Source organism: Mustela nivalis (assembly GCF_964662115.1).
Source record: "Mustela nivalis genome assembly, chromosome: 18".
In the NCBI taxonomy this organism is placed as follows: Eukaryota; Metazoa; Chordata; class Mammalia; order Carnivora; family Mustelidae; genus Mustela; species Mustela nivalis.
The window spans coordinates 43,792,808-43,809,830 of NC_139037.1; the positions used below are offsets into that span (position 1 = coordinate 43,792,808).

Consider the following 17,023-nt stretch of genomic DNA (forward strand, 5'->3'; position numbering starts at 1 on the left):
TTGTTGCTAGAGGGAAGGGACTCATGAGATACTCCCAGGGTCCCCTCAACACTCACCACACCTGCTGTTTGGGACTCCAGTCATCAGCATGCAGAACTACGAACAGGGAAACAGAGTCTGTTTCCACTGTGAAACTCCAAGAACTATGCCAGGTCTTCTGATTCTAAAGTCCATTTTCTTTCTACTATGTCAGTGCCTCTTACACTAATGCCAAATATTCATTCATTTTTGTGCCAGGTGCTTTCCTTCCTGTAGTCTTTAGGGGAGGATGGGGGGGGGGCAAGTAAGGAAGAGGACAAGGGAAGACTCTTCTGCCTGAAGGTCTCCAGTGGGTGAGCACCCACTAGCTTTTGGGATGTTTTCCCACTCTCAGGAGTATATATCTGGTCTCTCTGGCTACCTTTCTGGGGAAGCAATGTTTGAGGTAGAGGGACACATTACAGCGATGCTACAAACGGGAACCTCCTCTTTATTCCATATATGGAAGCTGGTTTCTGGAGCTAGTTAGGGAAAGGGCTTTGGCCTGGCCCTACCTCTGTGTGGGCCCTAGGGATAAGGGTCTAGATTAGGGCGACAAGGCCTTCCCCCAGGTGGGAATGAAAAGTCCTGACCTCACATCAGTCCCAAATTATGGGGTGGGAGCAATGATGTGGGGCATTTCCTTGGTGAGATGAATATCTGCTTGGGGCAGGCTCTTCCAGGCGAGTTCCAAGATCCCATACTGAGCAATGCCAATATGATTGATGGTACGGACGTTATTCTGACCTGGGAGGGGAACCACCTCCTGGAACTCCAGAGGACCTTTAGGGTTTTGAGAGCCACCACAAAACAGGTGGTAGAACAAGCGCTCCCCGGGAACCAGATCCATGGCCTTTCGGGCCTCCTCGTAGGTGATCTCTTGGGATTGGGGTTCATCTCTCAGTAACAGCTCCTGCAGCAGCTTCTGGATTCGGGGGGACTTAAGTTGGTATAGGTCCACAAGCTGATGGAACTGTTCCATCCAAGCAGCGCTGTCTTTTGCATATCGTCGCTGCAACATCTGCAAGACGTGGTACAGTGCCACAAATGTCTCCCAGAGAGGAACCTCTTCCTTCTTCTTAGCGACGGCCCGGGCCTTCTTCTCCAGCTTGGGCAATCTGGGAAACCTGCCTTTGTCCTTAAAAGCCCAGAAGTCTTTTTGAAACATCAGGGCAAGGGTTTGTTTTTCCACAGAGGCCTGGGCACCTGTGACAGTGTCTCCCGTAGCAGGAGGAAAGTGTGGCACCTCCATCTCCTCGAGAGCAGTGGATATCTGCCCTGCCCAGGCACTCCTGTAAGGCTCTTCTAAAAGATGCCAGTTTACACCCTTTGGGGTGGGGATCCCTTTGGTACCTAATGGGGACTTTGGTGTGGGGCCACCGAAAGGTTTTAACCAGCTTTCCTTTCCTTTTATAGGCGGGATCACTTTCGGGTACTTCGGACCCAGGGACTCCTTACTGGGTTTTGAGATACGTGTGCTTCGTGATTCCAGGATCTGCTTGTGACGGTACACAATGGCTTTAAGTTGGGCCAGATGAAGCCAATCTAGGTTTCCCTTTGTGGTGAGGTTTTTGAGAAGCTGGCACAATCTGTGGAAACTCTCCCTAGAAAGCTGTTCTCCTGCCTCCATCTGTTCTAGAACATGGTGGATCCAGTCTATATCTGAGAGTCCTACCTGAGCACCTACTTCCTTGGCCCAGATTTGGGGCACAGGTACCCCAGTCTTTCTCATCAGGATTGGATGATGCTGCAAAATCCACTGCAACTTGGGGTCTAGTGGTTTGCCTTGGAGTTTGTGAGCTTCCATGGTCTGCCTCAATATGTCAGGTAAATATGGAGTCTTTAAGTCTCGTTCTGGGGACTCCAAAACTGTATCCAAAACTTGTAGAGGTTTGGGCATATATTTCTTCAACAGTTCTCCTTGTCTGCCCATAAACCTTGACTCTGGAAGCATCCTGGATGCCTCAAGTGCTCTGGCCTTTTCTTCCGGGGATACTTGTTTTGTAGACACTGGCACTGGTATCTTCTCTTGCGTGTCCAGAACTATTATTTTCTTGGAAGGGACTTTCAGAACTTTTAGTTGTTTAGCAGTGTCTCTGATATCAGGGATTCTTTTTTCAATAGAAGGGATTATTTCTCTTTCCCTTCGGTCCTTTTGTCTTTCTGCTTGTGACTTAAATAATTTTCCTGTTTTTAAGATCTCTTTTTTCTTGTCTTTTTTCAAAGAGCTTTCCCCCTTTTCTTTCTCACTCAGACTTTCTGACTCTTCCTCACTCAGACTTTCAGAGTCTTCTTCACTCATGCTTTCTTCCTCCTCCTCCTCCCCTTCCTCCTCCTCCTCTTCCTCTTCCCCTTCTTTCTCCTCCTCCTTCTCTTCCCCCTCCTGTGCCTTCTTCTCCTTTTTCTTCTTCTTCTCCTTCTTTTCCTTCTCTTTCTCCTTCTTTCTCTCTTCCACCTCTACCTCCTCCTCCTCCACCATCTTCCTTTCCTCCTCTTCCTCCTCCTCCTCTTCCTCCTCTTCTTTTTCCTCCTCCTCCTCCTCCTCCTCTTCTTTCTCCTCTTCCTCAGACAAACTCTCTCGCTCTACTTCATCCAGTAAGTTTTCTATTTCTCTGGATAGGCTCATTCTACTCTCTTCTTGACTGGGAAGCTTTTCCTTTGGTGTATCAAGTGTCTTTAGCTCTTTTCTCTTTTTCAACCTTTGTTCAAGCAGTGGTATTACCTCTTCATCCTTTGTTAGTTCTTCCTTCTCTTCTTCCTGTATGACTTCTCTCTGTTGTCTGGCCAATCTGCTTTCTTCCTCAGTAATTTTTTTCTCTTTCTTTATCATTCTTTTCATTTCCTTGGCCAGTTTTCTCTGCTTCTTAGCCAGTTTCTTCTCATCTTTGGTTACTTCTGGTTGTTCCACAGAAAAATCCCACTGTTTGGCATCAAGCTTATTTTGTTCCTCGCTCAATCTCCTTTCCTTAACCAAGAAGTTCCTCTTCATCTTTGTCATCTCTATTTCTTCCTGGACCACTTTCATTTCTTCTTTGGTAAGATCTCGAAGTGCCTTTAAGACTTTGCTGCTCACTTTTGATTGTGCATTGGAAATGCCTTCCTTTTCTTTACTCAACTTCCTTACTGCTTTGGCCAGCTTCCTCTCTTCCTGGGCATACACTCTTCCTCCTCTGGTAAATTCCAGTTTTCCTTTGGCAATGTCCCTTTGCTTTGTGGCCAATACCCTATCTTCATACCTCAGTATCTTCTCCTCTAGTGACAATTTCCTCTTGATTTGTTCTAGTTCATTCTTGGTCACTCTGAACTGTTTTAAGGTTTCTTTAGTCTCTCCTGTGGAGAGAATTTGGCTTTCCTTAGCCAGCCTGGCCTTCTCCTGGGCCAGTTTCTTCATTTCTTTGCTCAGTGCCTTTTTTTCCTTAGCACTGTCCCAGTCTCCTCTGAGCATTTTCAGTTCTTGGAAGACCCCTCTCTTTTCCATAGCTAATTCCATCTTGTCCTGGGCTAGATTGTGCTGCTTCTGAGCCAGGCTTTCTTCTAATTGGGTCAGCTTTTTCTCAGCCTCATCCACCTTCTCCTTCCTCTGGGCAAGTGTTTCCTTTTCTTCCACAAGCTTTTCCTCTTCCTGAGCAAGTTTCTTCTTGTACACGTCCAGTTTCTCCTTTTCTTGGACTAATTTATTTTTGTTCTGGGCAAGGTTTTCTGTGATCTGGAGGAGATTCTCTTTCCTCTGAGCCAATCTCACTTTCTCCTGGAACAGATTCTCCCTCTCCTGAGCCAGAGACTTCCCCCTCCAGTATAGTATATTCCTGCTATTTGTGAGTTTTGCCTTGTCCTGGGCCAATTTTTCTTTTTCCTGGACCAGTTTTAACTTGTTCTCCATCAGTTTCTTCCTTTTCTCAGCAAGCCTTTCCTCTTCCTCAGGCAGTTTCTCCTTGTCCTGGGCCAGTTTCTTCTCCTCCTGAATCAGCAGTTCTTCTTCCAGGACCAGCGCTTTCTCTTCCTTACTCAGTTTCTGCTCTTGCCAGGCCAGGGTCCTGTCTTCCCGAGACAGTTCCTCCTCTTCCTCAGCTAGATCGCTCAAGTCCTGATTCATTTCCTCTTCTTTCCGAGCCAGTTCCTCCTCTTCCCACATCAGCTCCTTCAATTCCTGGGATAGTTCTTTTTCTTGCAATGCCAGATCTTTTTCCTTCTGGGTCAGTTTTTCCATTTTCTGAGCCAGCATCTTTTTTACCTCAGCCAGCTTCCCTCCTTTCTTCGCTATTTTCTCTTCTTCTCCAGCCAGTTCCTCAAATTGCTTGGCCAGTTTCTTCCTCTTCTGGGCCAGTTTCTCTGCTTCTTGGCTTAACTTCTCCTCTCTTTGGGCCAATTTTTCCTCATTGTGGACAACCTTCCTCTCTGCCTGGACCATAGTCCTATCTCGCTGAGCCAGTTTCCCATATTCCCTGGCCAGTTTTCTCTCTTCCTGGGCCAGTTTTCTCTCTTTCTGTGCCAGCTTCTCTTCTTTTTGGGCCAGCTTCCTTTCTTCTTGGGCTCGATTCCTTTCAGCCTGGGCTCGTTTCCTCTCAATCCAGGCCTGATCATATTCCTTTCGGATCTGTCTCTGCTCTTTTGACATCAGCTCTTCTTTCTCTTCTTCTTCTTCCCATTCCTGAGACACTTCTCCTCCCCCTTCCTGAGACACTTCTTCTCTCTTCAGGGTCAGTTCCTTCTCAGGTTTGTGTTCCTCTCTGGACCTGTCCACTCTTTTTTCCCAGACCTCTAACCACTCATCCCATCTCAGCTTCTTCTTGTCCACATCCAGCTTTTCCTCCCCTGGGAGTGGCTTCCTTTCATCTGTTTGTTGTTTCTCCTCTTCCTCCAGATGCCTCTTGTCCCAAGCTTTCTTCCATTCATCCCAGGGTATCTTCTCATCCTGGGCCTGTTTCCACTCATCCCAGGACTTCTTCCACTCCTGCCAAGACAGCTTCCTCTCAGCCATAACTGGGCTTTCTTCTTGCTTAACTACTTCCTCTTCCGGTATGGCCACTTCCTCTACTGCTGGGCTCACATCCCTCTCTCTTTTGCTCACTGTCTCTTTTTCATCCACTTCTCTTTCCTGCTGAACTTCTTTCCTCTCTTGCTTAAAGGGCTTCTTTAAGGATTTCTTCTCTTCTTTCTTTGATATTCGTTTTCCCTTGGTTAGACCACCTGGTCTTAAGAAGAGAACTTTCTTTTTCTTGACTTTTTTGGGAATCACCTGGGTTTCCTGCACAGCTGGCATGTCCTCTGCTTCCTTTTGCTCTTGCACCTCTGGTATCTCGTCCTCCCTTCTGCATATTATGTCGTCTCTAATCGCCCCTTCATGAATAAAAATTGGTTTCTCCTCTGGCCAGGCTACATCCCAGTTGAGGTCCTCAAGCAGAACCTCACTTTTTTCCTCCAACAAGGGGCAGATCTCCTGGAAAAGCTCCCAGCTGGGCTGTCGATCTGCCAGCACCTCCTGAGCCATGGCCACCAGCTCCATGTTTAGAGCTTCTGACATGTGTGTTTGGGAACCAGATATTCTAAGGGTCATAAGACGACACAGATCATCCCGCCATGATGAGCTCTCTTCAGGGATGGTCTTGCGGCCAGGCGCCCCAGCGGCACCCCGCCCTTGGGCTTTCAGCTGCTTCACAGCTGGTTCTTCCTTTACAGCAGCCGGAGTTTCCTCAATTGTAACTTTGGCTTCTTTTGTCTTCTTCTTGCGCCTCCTTTTGGGTTTCCGCACTGTTCTTTTCTTGCCTTTTCTCTCATGGATTTTCCTCAGCGTCTTCAGGGTCAATGCAAAATGGTCCTTTGAGGTGTCTTTCTCTGGAGGTTGTGGCTCACCATCTTTTGAACTCTTCAACACACTGATGGTCGAAGAGATTCTAGGATGGGCGGCTGTCTCCTCCACCGAAACTGGTGCAGCTTCCCTCTCATCAATTTCACCCTCTAAGAGACCTCCCTCTCTGCCAGCCTCTTTCATCTTCTTGAGGGCCCGCCACAATTTTCGGGCTGTAGGGAAGATCAGGAGATGGAGATAAGAAAGGCATGGGAGGCTTAAGTCACTTCTTTCCCACTAATGGTATGAGTAAGAAGAATTGCCATAAAAGAAGTAGCAACAGAGGGAGCTGAGGCCTTAAAAAAAAAAAAAAAAAAAAAAAAAAAAAAAAAAAAAAAGCTCTCCTTACTTTATTCTGGTGTTCCCCCCTTCTAAATCCTGTAGAGATAAGCATTGGAGTCTCCCTGAGTTTGGGTAGATTCTTCCTAGGAAGTTTATGTGAAAAGATGCGTCTACTTGTCTCTGGTCCTAACTGATTGATATCTCTTGACCCATGTTAGCCCTAACTGTTTTGCCCCATGGGAACCATGAGGCATGAATCAGATCACCCCACACGTACCATGCTTTTTGCCACCCTTTTTGCCTTTGCCGGACTTGATGGGAACTTTAGATTCTTCAGGAATTACGTCAGGTTGCTTGGAAAGGGATAGACGTTCAGAGACCCTTGAGACCTCTAAAGAAAAAGCAGGCTTTTCCTGTCCCTCTGACAAAGTCAGGTTTTCATTCAATCGCTGCTCCACTTGAGTGTGAAGGATTTGGAGATCTGTGGCCCTTATCCCCAACAGATGGTCTAGGGATTCATCCCCAATCATTTCCTGCCTGTAAAAGTCAAAGGAGGGGAAAGACCAGGATGAATCAGGGAAAGGACAACAGGGAGAATGAGAAGGAAGGAACTGCAAACTGCTGTGGAACAGGCAGGGGGCTTGGCACAGTGGCCAACAAGACAGTGTACGTTGAGATAGAGGATGGCCAAGAAAAAAGAAGAAGTCTAGAAAGTCAGGTGGCAATGAATGGAGTGGTTTTTATGGGGAATGAAGAGGTAGGAGAAAAGAATGAGCAGGTGAACTCAGGAGTTAGGTGACAGACAGGAACAGGAGAAAAGGTGGAGACAGGAGTGAGCAGTCAGGATTGTCAGGACAGTCTAAGAATGGAAAAAGACAACGAAAGAGAAAAAGGACAGTAAGAGTTAATGGAGAGTTATGAAGAGAGAGTGAAGGAAGGGAAAGGGTGAAGAAAACTAGAGACTAGTCAAGAATTGCAGAAGGCACAAAGAACTTACTGCATCTCCCGGAAGGTCTCTCGGTGCTGGATCAGGCTTAAGAGGGAGGACTTACAGTGGATTCCAGTGTCAGGTATGAGGGTCAGGGCCTTATTCCTCACTCTTTGGTCCTTGTCCATCAATCCTTGGGCCAGAGGCATGGCAAAAAGATGAGTAATCATTCCTAGACGCTTTAGCCCTTCCCAGGCTAGCTCTCGGATCAGCGGGTTGGAATTGGCGGTATCATCCAGTAGGCGACGGGCTGTTTCAGAGCGCAGGGATGAAGACACCTCGTAAGAGGCAAAGATTTGTCCCAGTGCACCAATGCAGCATTGGTACTTCAGTGGGGAAGCATGGATCATAATGTTGAGGATTGTCTCCACCAGGCTATTAATAGCTATTTCACTCATCTTTTTCCCTAACCAACTACGGTTTGCTGAGTCTGTAAGGACACTATAGGTTACATCCTTGGTCAGTCTCATTTCTATGAAGTTGTCATCCTCCTTTTCATATGAATATTCTCCTACATCATCACTTAGAGACTTTTCCCTACTGTGCCAGAAGAAGAATTGCTGGGACTTGTCCCATTCCATTTCCCACACAGGTGAATGCAGGTTGCACTGTAGGTATATTGGGCTGCCCTCTGGCCAAAGACGGGCACGAATCACTGAGTTGGGGATGTAGCAGTCAGGAGCCAAGAGCCATTCCCGCCCATGACCAAAGTAGCATCGCAGTATTTGGTAAGGGTTGAGTCCATCCCAGGTAGACAACTGTAGTTGGGGAGGAACCACATAATGGGGAGGCTTGCTTACCTCCATCCCAACAGTCTCCTCTTTATATGAGAAACGGCGTCTGAAGGAAGACAGTATCACAGGGCTCCCTTGCTCGTCTTCTTCTATGACGTGTGGCACTGTATGATCAAAGGCAATGGCCCGCTTATTGACAAGTTTCTCTAGACCTGCTAATTCCTGTTTCCCTCTTCCAAGGTAGATGTACTTGGGCACAAACATTGTTTCAAAGGAGAAGAAGAAGCTTGGGGCGAAAGGCTTAGGGGCCTCTAGCACTTCATCTGTCATGCTCATAAAGGAAAGGCGAGCCAGCAGGTTTGGGTGAAGCAGTTTGAGACAGGACACCAGATAAAGACTCTGGTTAAAAGTCACAAGCAAGTCACCCCGGTCGTTTGCAAAGCAGAGTGGGCCAAAGTGCAACGATGAATCCAGCATGGCTACAAGTCTGCCATGGAAGTTCCAGACCCGGACAGACCCATCAATACCCCCTGTGACAAAAAGACTCAAAGACAGGCAGACATCGAAGGATGTGATGGTACACTGGTGCAGAGGCAGTGTCTCTATATACATTGAGCCTTCCTGTGACTCAGAGGACAGAAAATCATGGAACTTCCAGAGACGCAGACAGTTAGTCTCCGTGATAGCACCCACAGAGGTGGGCAAGAGTATCAGGTGTTTTAGGTGACAGCTGCTGAGAATGCTGGCAAGCGTCTTCAAATGCACTCGCTTCCCTTCGAGCACAGTTTCTGATAGGTGTATGTAGTCATCCATTCCATAGGAACAGAGCAAAGAGTTTTCTCGGCTACCAAAAAGCCCTCCAGGTAGTGTAGAGAGTGCCAGGATAGCTCCAAAGTGCATGTACTTCTCTATTCGGGCACAGTAGTTCTGGGAAAGCACTCTGATCACCCCACTCTGGTGTCCAGAGAACATGAGTCCTTGTAGACCCCGCCCCAGGTTGAAATGCCCATAAGCCAGACATTGTACCCAGTCCCGAGAGTCTGGGGAGGTGCACAAGAGATACTTGGCTGGGCAAGGGCAGCGGGTTGTGTCAAACACCAGCACCTCTGTGGTGCCTGTTGCTACAAAGAGCTCCTCTTTTTCTGGGTCATAGGCCCAATCCACAGCCCGGTCCAGGATCGAGAAGGGCCAGGTGAGGACAAGCAGATCCCCTGTGAGTGGAGACATAAAGCGCAATAAGCCATCCTCAGTAGTGCACAGAATCCGGAACCAGTTCTCACCGCAGCGGACCCGACGCAGCTGCTGGGGACCAGAGCCACAGACGTTGAAGAGGCTGTAGAAGCAAGGCAGACAGCGCAAGGAGAAGGTGTGGGTGGTTTGGCAGAAGAAAGTAGTGTTGTCAATAAACTTGAGTTCATACAGCTCCTCGCCAAGTTCTAGCCGCCGCAGCAGGTTGCCCAGAGTCAGGTTCCACTCCTTGATCAGGCCTTCCTTGCCGGCTGTGAGCAGGGTGTGGGCCTCTGGCCGGCTGCGGATACAGATCACCGCCGAGACATGGGCCTTGAACCTGTGGAGAGAGTTTCCCCGGGTGATGCTCCATACTTGGATTTCCCCACTCTTATTTCCAGCATAGAGAAAACCCTGGTCTGAGCAGGTGAAGCAGCAGGTGATAGGGGAGCCACTGGTGGTGGACATGAACCTCTGAACTTCTCCTAGCTGGCCTTGGCCCTGGCGCTCAAGGACCCTCACCACCGTCTCACACAGCGCAAGGACGGAGCCATTGGGACCGTTCAGACTGATGTCCTGGACGAGCTCATCCCCAGGGATGGGGACCATGTGGGCTACTTGAAGGCCCCTGCCGCTCCGCTCAATGATCCAGGTGACCACTGCCCCCAGGATGCCTGACAGAAGCATCTTCATTTCTGGGTCATAGCAGAGGCAATTGATGTTAAAGCGGCAGGGCACTATACCCAGGGGTTTGAACGACCGAAAGTGGTCCCCAAAGAGCCGCAAGATCAGATCGCCACAGTAGGCCACGAGGATGTGAAAGGAACCTGTGTGGACCATGCACTGGATGGGCGGCAGTCGTTCAGTCATGGAGAATATTCTCTTCTCAACCATGTCATCAGTTTTGCTCTTCATCCATACAACAGCCTACAAGAAAGTAAGATGGACCCTGACTAGGAAAGAAAGTAGGAGAGGAAAGGGCTGAATATGTGGCTCCTTTGCCCCGTGCCTGTGCTGAGGAGGACTCAAAAGACTCTCAAGTGTTTTTACCCCCTCCCCCTGGTTATGGGAACTGGAAATACTGTAGAAGCAGGAAGTCTGGGACGCTTTCCTTGGGCTACTTGAGGGAAATCAGAAAATCTCTTCAAGGAGAGACTGTTAGGGAGGAGGGGGGGATCCCTAGATCTCTGTCATTTTCTTTTTTTTTTTTTTATTTAGGTTCTATTTATTTATTTGACAGAGAGAGACACAGTGAGAGAGGGAACACAAGCAGGAGGAGTGGGAGAGGGAGAAGCAGGCTTCCCGCTGAGCAAAGAGCCTGATGCGGGGCTTGATCCCACCTGGGATCAAGACCTGAACCAAAGGCAGACGCTTAATGGCTGAGCCACCCAGGTGCCCCATTGGTCATTTTCATTCAAGAAGTAGATCTCCCTTTGTCAGTTTGGGACGAGCGCTTATAAGTGGTCATGGCCCCTGTCAAGTGAGCTAAGAAGGAGAGGGAAGGTGAACTAGTTTTACCTGTATTTCTTTGGTGCTTGTCACCCAAGAGAGGGAGGCGAAGAAGTTGGCATCGCTGAAGTAATAGCATATGAGCGGCATATTTTGAGGATGGCGAGACTCTTTGAACAGTATCTGGGACTGGTCACTCAGCACAACCACTTCATTCTTTAGGTCTTCTGACGTTTGCTGGGGAGAGGCCTGGCATGAAGCGACAGACCAGGACACACATGCACTAAATATACTCTCACACAAGTTGCAACGGAAGCCTTTCCCGTGGTCATGCCTCATGCCTGTTACATCCACACATGCACGACTTGTCACTCGTAGTACACCTGCGTTGGCGAGCAGGTAACACAACACGAGACATAAGAAAGAACCAAACCCCTAACAGGGCCTGAATGGACAAATTTCTTGGTGTGGGCGCAGGGGAAAACAGATGTTCTTCCCAGCATACCCGTTTGCTAACACTCCTTTTGTCTACAAGGTATAGATGTCATAAAAGACGTATTTAACACATTACCCAGGCAAGTACTCCACTGCGGACCTACACAAAATGTAACCAGTGTGTGACAAAAGTCAGTGCAACTTTAAGTTCTTAAGGCTTAAAAGTGCACAAAGACTTTAACACCCTACCTTTAAGCTTGACAGAGGAAGATTATATGCAATATGTATTATCCCACAGCGATAAGAGCGTGCACTGTGACACATTCACCTGGTAGTTCACACAGAGCCAACCAGAGCAAAACTGAGCTTGGCAAGTGTTCTGCCTGCTGCCTAATCCCTTCTGTTTTAGAAAAATCTCTCTCCCCAAGGGTTTGGTTCCTCTGACAATGCTCCAGAGTGTTGCCCTTCCACTACCAAAATGTATTTGCAAGAGATCCCTAGGCTCATTTGGAAATGAACAGTCCACTTCCTACTAAGGGGACAATTGTTTTATGGTCTACTATGCCTGCTTTCTGCTTCCCCAGAAAATCTATGCTCTTCTGAAGTGCTCGTAACAATTAAGGTATATAGAGGCCAATAACACATTTATGTCCTGCATATGTATTACCTTGCTTTTATGTATGATGTCATTTAGGAGGTATTTAAAATCCTTCCATAGGGGAATGAGTCTGGTAGAGGACATCACCTTGATTATTCCTTGGTCCTCCTCAGGACCGTTGCTTAAAATACCTGTGGGAATCCAAAGGATGCCAGCTTAGATGTTACTACTTTTTGAGGAACTAGGGCTTAGAAGTCATGATCCATGAACTCATGTGTATTGAATATTTCTTGAACATCAGGAGCCATCCATAAGACACATCTTCTCATTTAACCTTCACTGAGGCCCAGTAAGGTATGTATAACACCATTTTATAGATGAGGAAATTGAGGCTTGGGGGGGTGAATCAAAGAGTTGAGGATTGAATCTTAACATTGGCTGTCATGACCCCGTAGGATATTATGGGCGAAGGAAGCAGGGAGGGGGTGCTAGAAGGGAATACCGTCCCACACAAATAACATTTCCTTGTTGCTGGTGATGTGTCAAGAGAGCATTTTGCCAGGACTTGGCAGTTCCTGGAGTGCAGTTCTTGGATCTCCTGCTCTGGAACTCCTAGGGAAAGAGTGTGTCTTAAAATACAGATCCCCAGGTTCCATCGTAGACCAACAGATGAAGAACCATGGCAGTGGGACCCAGGGACCTTCACGTCTAACAAATTCCCTAGGTGATTCTATGGACATTCAAGTCTGACTATTAGAAGAGGAAACTGGAATGAGGGGGTCCCCCAGGACTAAGAGCCAACCCCACTTGCACTGCTGGAGAAAGGATCCAGCCCTCTGGCTTTGCCGGCCTTCCCAGGTTTGTGGAATCAAGAAGCTGTCACACATGAGGCCTCTGCCATGCGTCTTCCCCATGCCCTTCTCCTTGGCCTTCATGAGGACACACCTCTACTTTTCCTCCTTGGATTGGGAAACAAGTCCTCTCTGTCAAGGAGTCTGCCATTACTGGTCTGATGATCGGCTTGTTTTCTTTACTTGTAAAAGAAAAATGCCAGCTTTGCCTACTTCACAGGGTTGTTGCAAAGATCAAATAAGATAATTCCTGTGAATTCCTCTTTAAGGGTACTCTGAAGCAACAAACCATTAACAATTGCTGTTTGTAGACTGGTCTGGTTCTCACACCTAAGCCGTTCTCTCCATGACAGCTAAATTTATAGTCTGGCCAGCAGAGGGCGATGGAGGCCATCCTTGCACTTGCCAGGAGGAGGAAAACTGATGCACTTTCAGTTTGGAGAAGTAGCTCCTTCCAGAATGAGATCCTGAGGCCAGCAGCATCTGCACCACCTGGAAACTTGCTGGGAATGCAAGCTATTGGGCCCCACACCAGACCTACTGAACGGGTAACTGACAGTAGGGCCCCCAAAGCTGATGTTTACAATCTCTCTGGCTGATCTTAGGCACATTAAACTCTGAGAAGCACTTACCTGGAGTGCTTGGGAGTTCCAGATCAGTTTGGCCGGGGCCTCCTGAGGCGAGGTCAACAGAACCCACACTCTGGCATGGCTCGGCCTAGGCCCTGTGTTGCCACAGAGACTTGGTGGCTGGATTTGGGGGAAGCAGTAAGCAAAACGTATCATCCTCTCATGTGTAGAATGGGTTAGGGTCCCCCACCCAAAGTCTTCACATCAATCACTTCATTCCTTTTCAAAAGAATCCTGAGAGGCAAATAGTATTATCTCCATTATACATTATGGGGATCATGAATTCAGAGGGGGAAAGGGATGTGTTCAAGGCTACATGGGACAGATTCAAGACTAAGAGCTGATCCACAGGTCAGGCTGCTTCTACCATATCAGAGGAGTCAGAGGCTGCCAGCTGATGCCAAGGAAGATCTCCGACCCACGGGCTAACTAATGGGAATTGGTAACTGGCTGTCAGAGACACTAATGTCCCTTCCGTCTCTGTACTCTGCCCAAGGCTGCATGCTGCCCTCCTGCCATTACATTTTCACATTTTCTTCCCCTACAAGCCTACACTTTCTGCTCCTTTGGACCACTTTTCAGGAGCCAGCATGAACTGCTTCAGATCCTGCCGATCAGTGGATGGCCCAGTGGGCCAGGCCCCACAGCTTATATTTACCCCAATTGCTCCTCCTTGAGACCCCAGAGCTACTGAGAGAGTAGTGATTTGTAACAAATTTGCAGTCACGCCATCACTTTCCATTGTTTCTAACATCTCCTCTGGGTCCAACTTCTCTTGGCTAGCCTGCAAAAAGCAAGTGGTTAGGACCCTTTGTGGGCACATTCCTTGGGGGTTAGTGGGAAAGAAGGCCTTCGAAACCCAAGCCTCTGTGTGTTTTTTTGGACACACTCTTCAACCCCATTTACCACCTCTCTCCTAAAATTCCCCCACCTTTGATTCCCTAATCCCATTATCTGCCCTTAAAAGCAAATATGGAGTGAGCTCCAGATGCCTTTGTCCCAACAGTCTTGACTTTTTAGTATCGTGATAATCCATGGGTTATCTCTCAAATGGGAGAATTCAGGCCCTGAATTCAATTTAGGGGAGTTAATATTTGAAGCCAAGATTTGGTATGTCCTACTGACTATGAAGGCAAACCAGGTCTGTGACTGGGCACCGCACTACATCCTTTTCTTAGCCACAGTCCACTCCAAGGTGGTGGGATGGAAGGCCAGACTCCAAGTCCTGTCTTTGTAATAAAGAGAGTTGCCTCTAGGGGGCACTGCACTCCATGACAGTATTGGGCCCCTGGTCTCCTTTTGGGTCACTCAGTGGCTGGGTATGCTATTGTAGGAAGATGAGGGCTTACAGTTCTTGCCCCATAGAGCTTACAGTTCAGCAGGGAAGGTGATCATCAAAGGGTTGTCATAAAATTTGACGACAATGAGAAATTCTAAGTGTTGGGTTCTATTCTTTGAACTTTTCTGCAATTTTTAATCTTCCCAAGCTTAAAGCAAATTAAATTATGCTATTGATTCACTTTTAAGAAGGAAAGGAAAAAAGTGCTGAGAGTATATATAGCAAGGAGACTTGGCCACCCAAATGGAGGGCGATGTGTGCTCCACTGTCGAGATAATGCCCTGCATGAATCCCATGGCCTCATAGGTGGCTCTCACAGTAGGGGACAGGGATGCAGAAACCCAGTATCAGAAGGGCCTAGTTAATTAGCCAGAGGGGCTATAATGCCACAGGCAATCTTGGAAAAGGCGTAGGCATTTAAAATACATTGTTTCATTGAATTCTTATGATGATTCTATGACTTAGCTAACATCCTCCATTTAAACTTTTAAAAATGGGCATGTTATGGGGCGCCTGGGTGGGTTGGTGGGTTAAGCCTCTGCCTTCAGCTCATGTCATGATCTCAGGGTCCTGGGATTGAGCCCCACATCGGGCTCTCTGTTCAGCAGGGAGCCTGCTTCCTCCTTTCTCTCTGCCTGCCTCTCTGCCTACTTGTGATTTCTCTGTCAAATAAATAAAATAAAAATCTTTTTTAAAAAATGGACTTGGTAAAAAAAAAAAATCAAAATATACTATGGAGCATAGATTGAAAAAGTCACCTTTTCACACATGATAACCTATCTTTGTTTCCCCTTCACAAAGGTAACGGTGGTTGTATCTTTCCACAGCTGTTCTGTACATACCCAAGTGTGTATGTGAAAGATAACCCTTGCAAATAGTGGTGCACTACACACTGTTCTGCACCTCTTTCTCACCTAATATATCTTACAGATGAACTCATATTAATACATATAGCTCGGTCTCATTTTTTAGCAGTTGCCAGCGGCATGGTATTGATCATTTATTTATCCAACCTTCTATTAATGGACATTGGGCAGTTTCCAACCTTTTGCTACAACAACCCATGCCACAAATGAGTATCTTTGTTTATGCCTCAGAGTTTTAATTTTATTTTAGTTAAATGAAACTTTAAAATTGGAGCCATGTAAATGTTTTCTCATTAAGCATAACTTATTCTGGATATAGTGGGTTAAATAAAATATAAAATTAATTTCAACCATTCCTTTAATTTTTTAATGTAATAATTAAAATGGCATATGTGGTTGCATTATAATTGTGTCAGATAGTCTTGCTTTAGATTGTCTCTCTCTGGTGATGGTCTGATACCCCCACTGGACTTAGCTCCCTCAGGTAGGAACCCTGTCTTAACTTCCCACTGTCCCACAATCACCCAGCCTGGCATGAAGTAGAGGCTAAATACAGTTCTGTTGAATGAATGTGCAAATGAATGACCCTCTGCCCTCTCCCAGGAAGAATATACGCTTCCCAGTTTCGAGTCTTACTGAGCATCTTCTTGGAGGAAACAATGTTATTGACTGGGTTTTCTTGCTCGCGGACCTTGCGCTTCAGCAATCCCCTGGGTAACCCCTATGGAGTTGAAGTAACATCCTTTTTTTTTTTTTTTTTAAGGGTCGGATTCTTGATTATTTCTGCAGGTGAACTAAATTTGAACAAAATTCCCAGTCAGTAGGTACTCAACATTAACACCAGACACCCTCAGAATGTGTGATCAACGACTGAAAGGTGGCTCACAGGGCCTCCAGGGCAGCCCTCTGGATGGTGGTCCTGAGGTTCCCATGGAGGAAAGAGTTCTGGAGATGCCTCGGCCGGCGAGAGGCCACCACACCCGAGTCCCTACAAGCTCGGGCGTCCCGGCCCTTGGCGTGGGTGGGAAGGAGGGCGTGACCGCGTGTTCAAGGCTGGAGCCATCCTTGCCTATTACCTGCGACGACAGGACTCCCGACAAGGGACGGGTACAGCGTGTGTGGAGATACCCGGGAGCTCCTGTGTGAAGGAGCAGACCTACAAGAAGCGCCTGGATAGCGACCTTGGGGATGCCGCGGGAAGACTCCGCGAACCGAGCGGTTGCCCTCCAACCCCGCGCCCAGTAGACAGACCCAGGCGAAGGGAGTGAGCGCGCGTGCGCACTCGCGCGCGCCCGGTAGGAAGAAGCTCAGCGCGCGCTTCCGCGCGCGCGCGCGTTCGAAAGGGAAAAAAAAGTCTCCCCCGCGGGGGCCCGCGGCATTTAGGCCGGTGTTGGCCGGCGAGCGCGCGTGCGCGAGCGCGCAAAGACGCCCTCCACTGCCGCTCCCCTCCACTGGGGGTCTAGCGCACAGCTCCGCTGTCCCAGCCTCTCCCGAGGCTCGCGTCCTCGGGGTAAGTACCTCGCGCCTAGCGGAGAGAGGGGGTGAGTCCGCCAGAGAAAGGGTGGAGGCAGACAGGGCTGGGAGAAAGGGAAAAGCCGCTCTTGCAGAGCGCAGAGCTCGGCCACGGGGCTGGAGTCTGCAGAAGACACGCCTCCATCCCTCACGCCCCTCGAGGCTGCGGAAGTGCTCTGGAGACTGGAGAGGCACGGAGGCGACAGGTGGACTACCATTCCCAGAAGGCGGCGCGGGGCTGCGCCTACTG

At 48.1% G+C, this 17,023-nt stretch overlaps 2 protein-coding genes across 2 annotated transcripts in view; one reads left to right on the forward strand and one right to left on the reverse strand.

Moving 5' to 3' along the window:
* Positions 1-463: 463 nt before the first annotated feature.
* On the reverse strand, positions 464-16,483 carry LOC309853252 (WD repeat-containing protein 87-like). Its single transcript, XM_082711101.1, has 6 exons — positions 16,338-16,483; positions 11,646-11,767; positions 10,613-10,780; positions 7,143-10,021; positions 6,423-6,682; positions 464-6,036 (listed from the first exon to the last, which is right to left on the reverse strand). Exons 2-6 carry the CDS (start codon positions 11,718-11,720, stop codon positions 629-631), a joined length of 8,790 nt encoding a protein of 2,929 aa, XP_082567227.1. The 5' UTR covers positions 11,721-11,767; positions 16,338-16,483; the 3' UTR covers positions 464-628.
* Positions 16,484-16,535: 52 nt separating this feature from the next.
* The window catches only part of SIPA1L3 (signal induced proliferation associated 1 like 3), a 234,043-nt gene continuing 233,555 nt past the window's right edge, over positions 16,536-17,023 (forward strand). The window contains exon 1 of the mRNA XM_082709071.1: positions 16,536-16,771. The gene's annotated coding sequence lies outside the window, so the exon portion shown is untranslated. The remainder of the gene's footprint in view (positions 16,772-17,023) is intronic.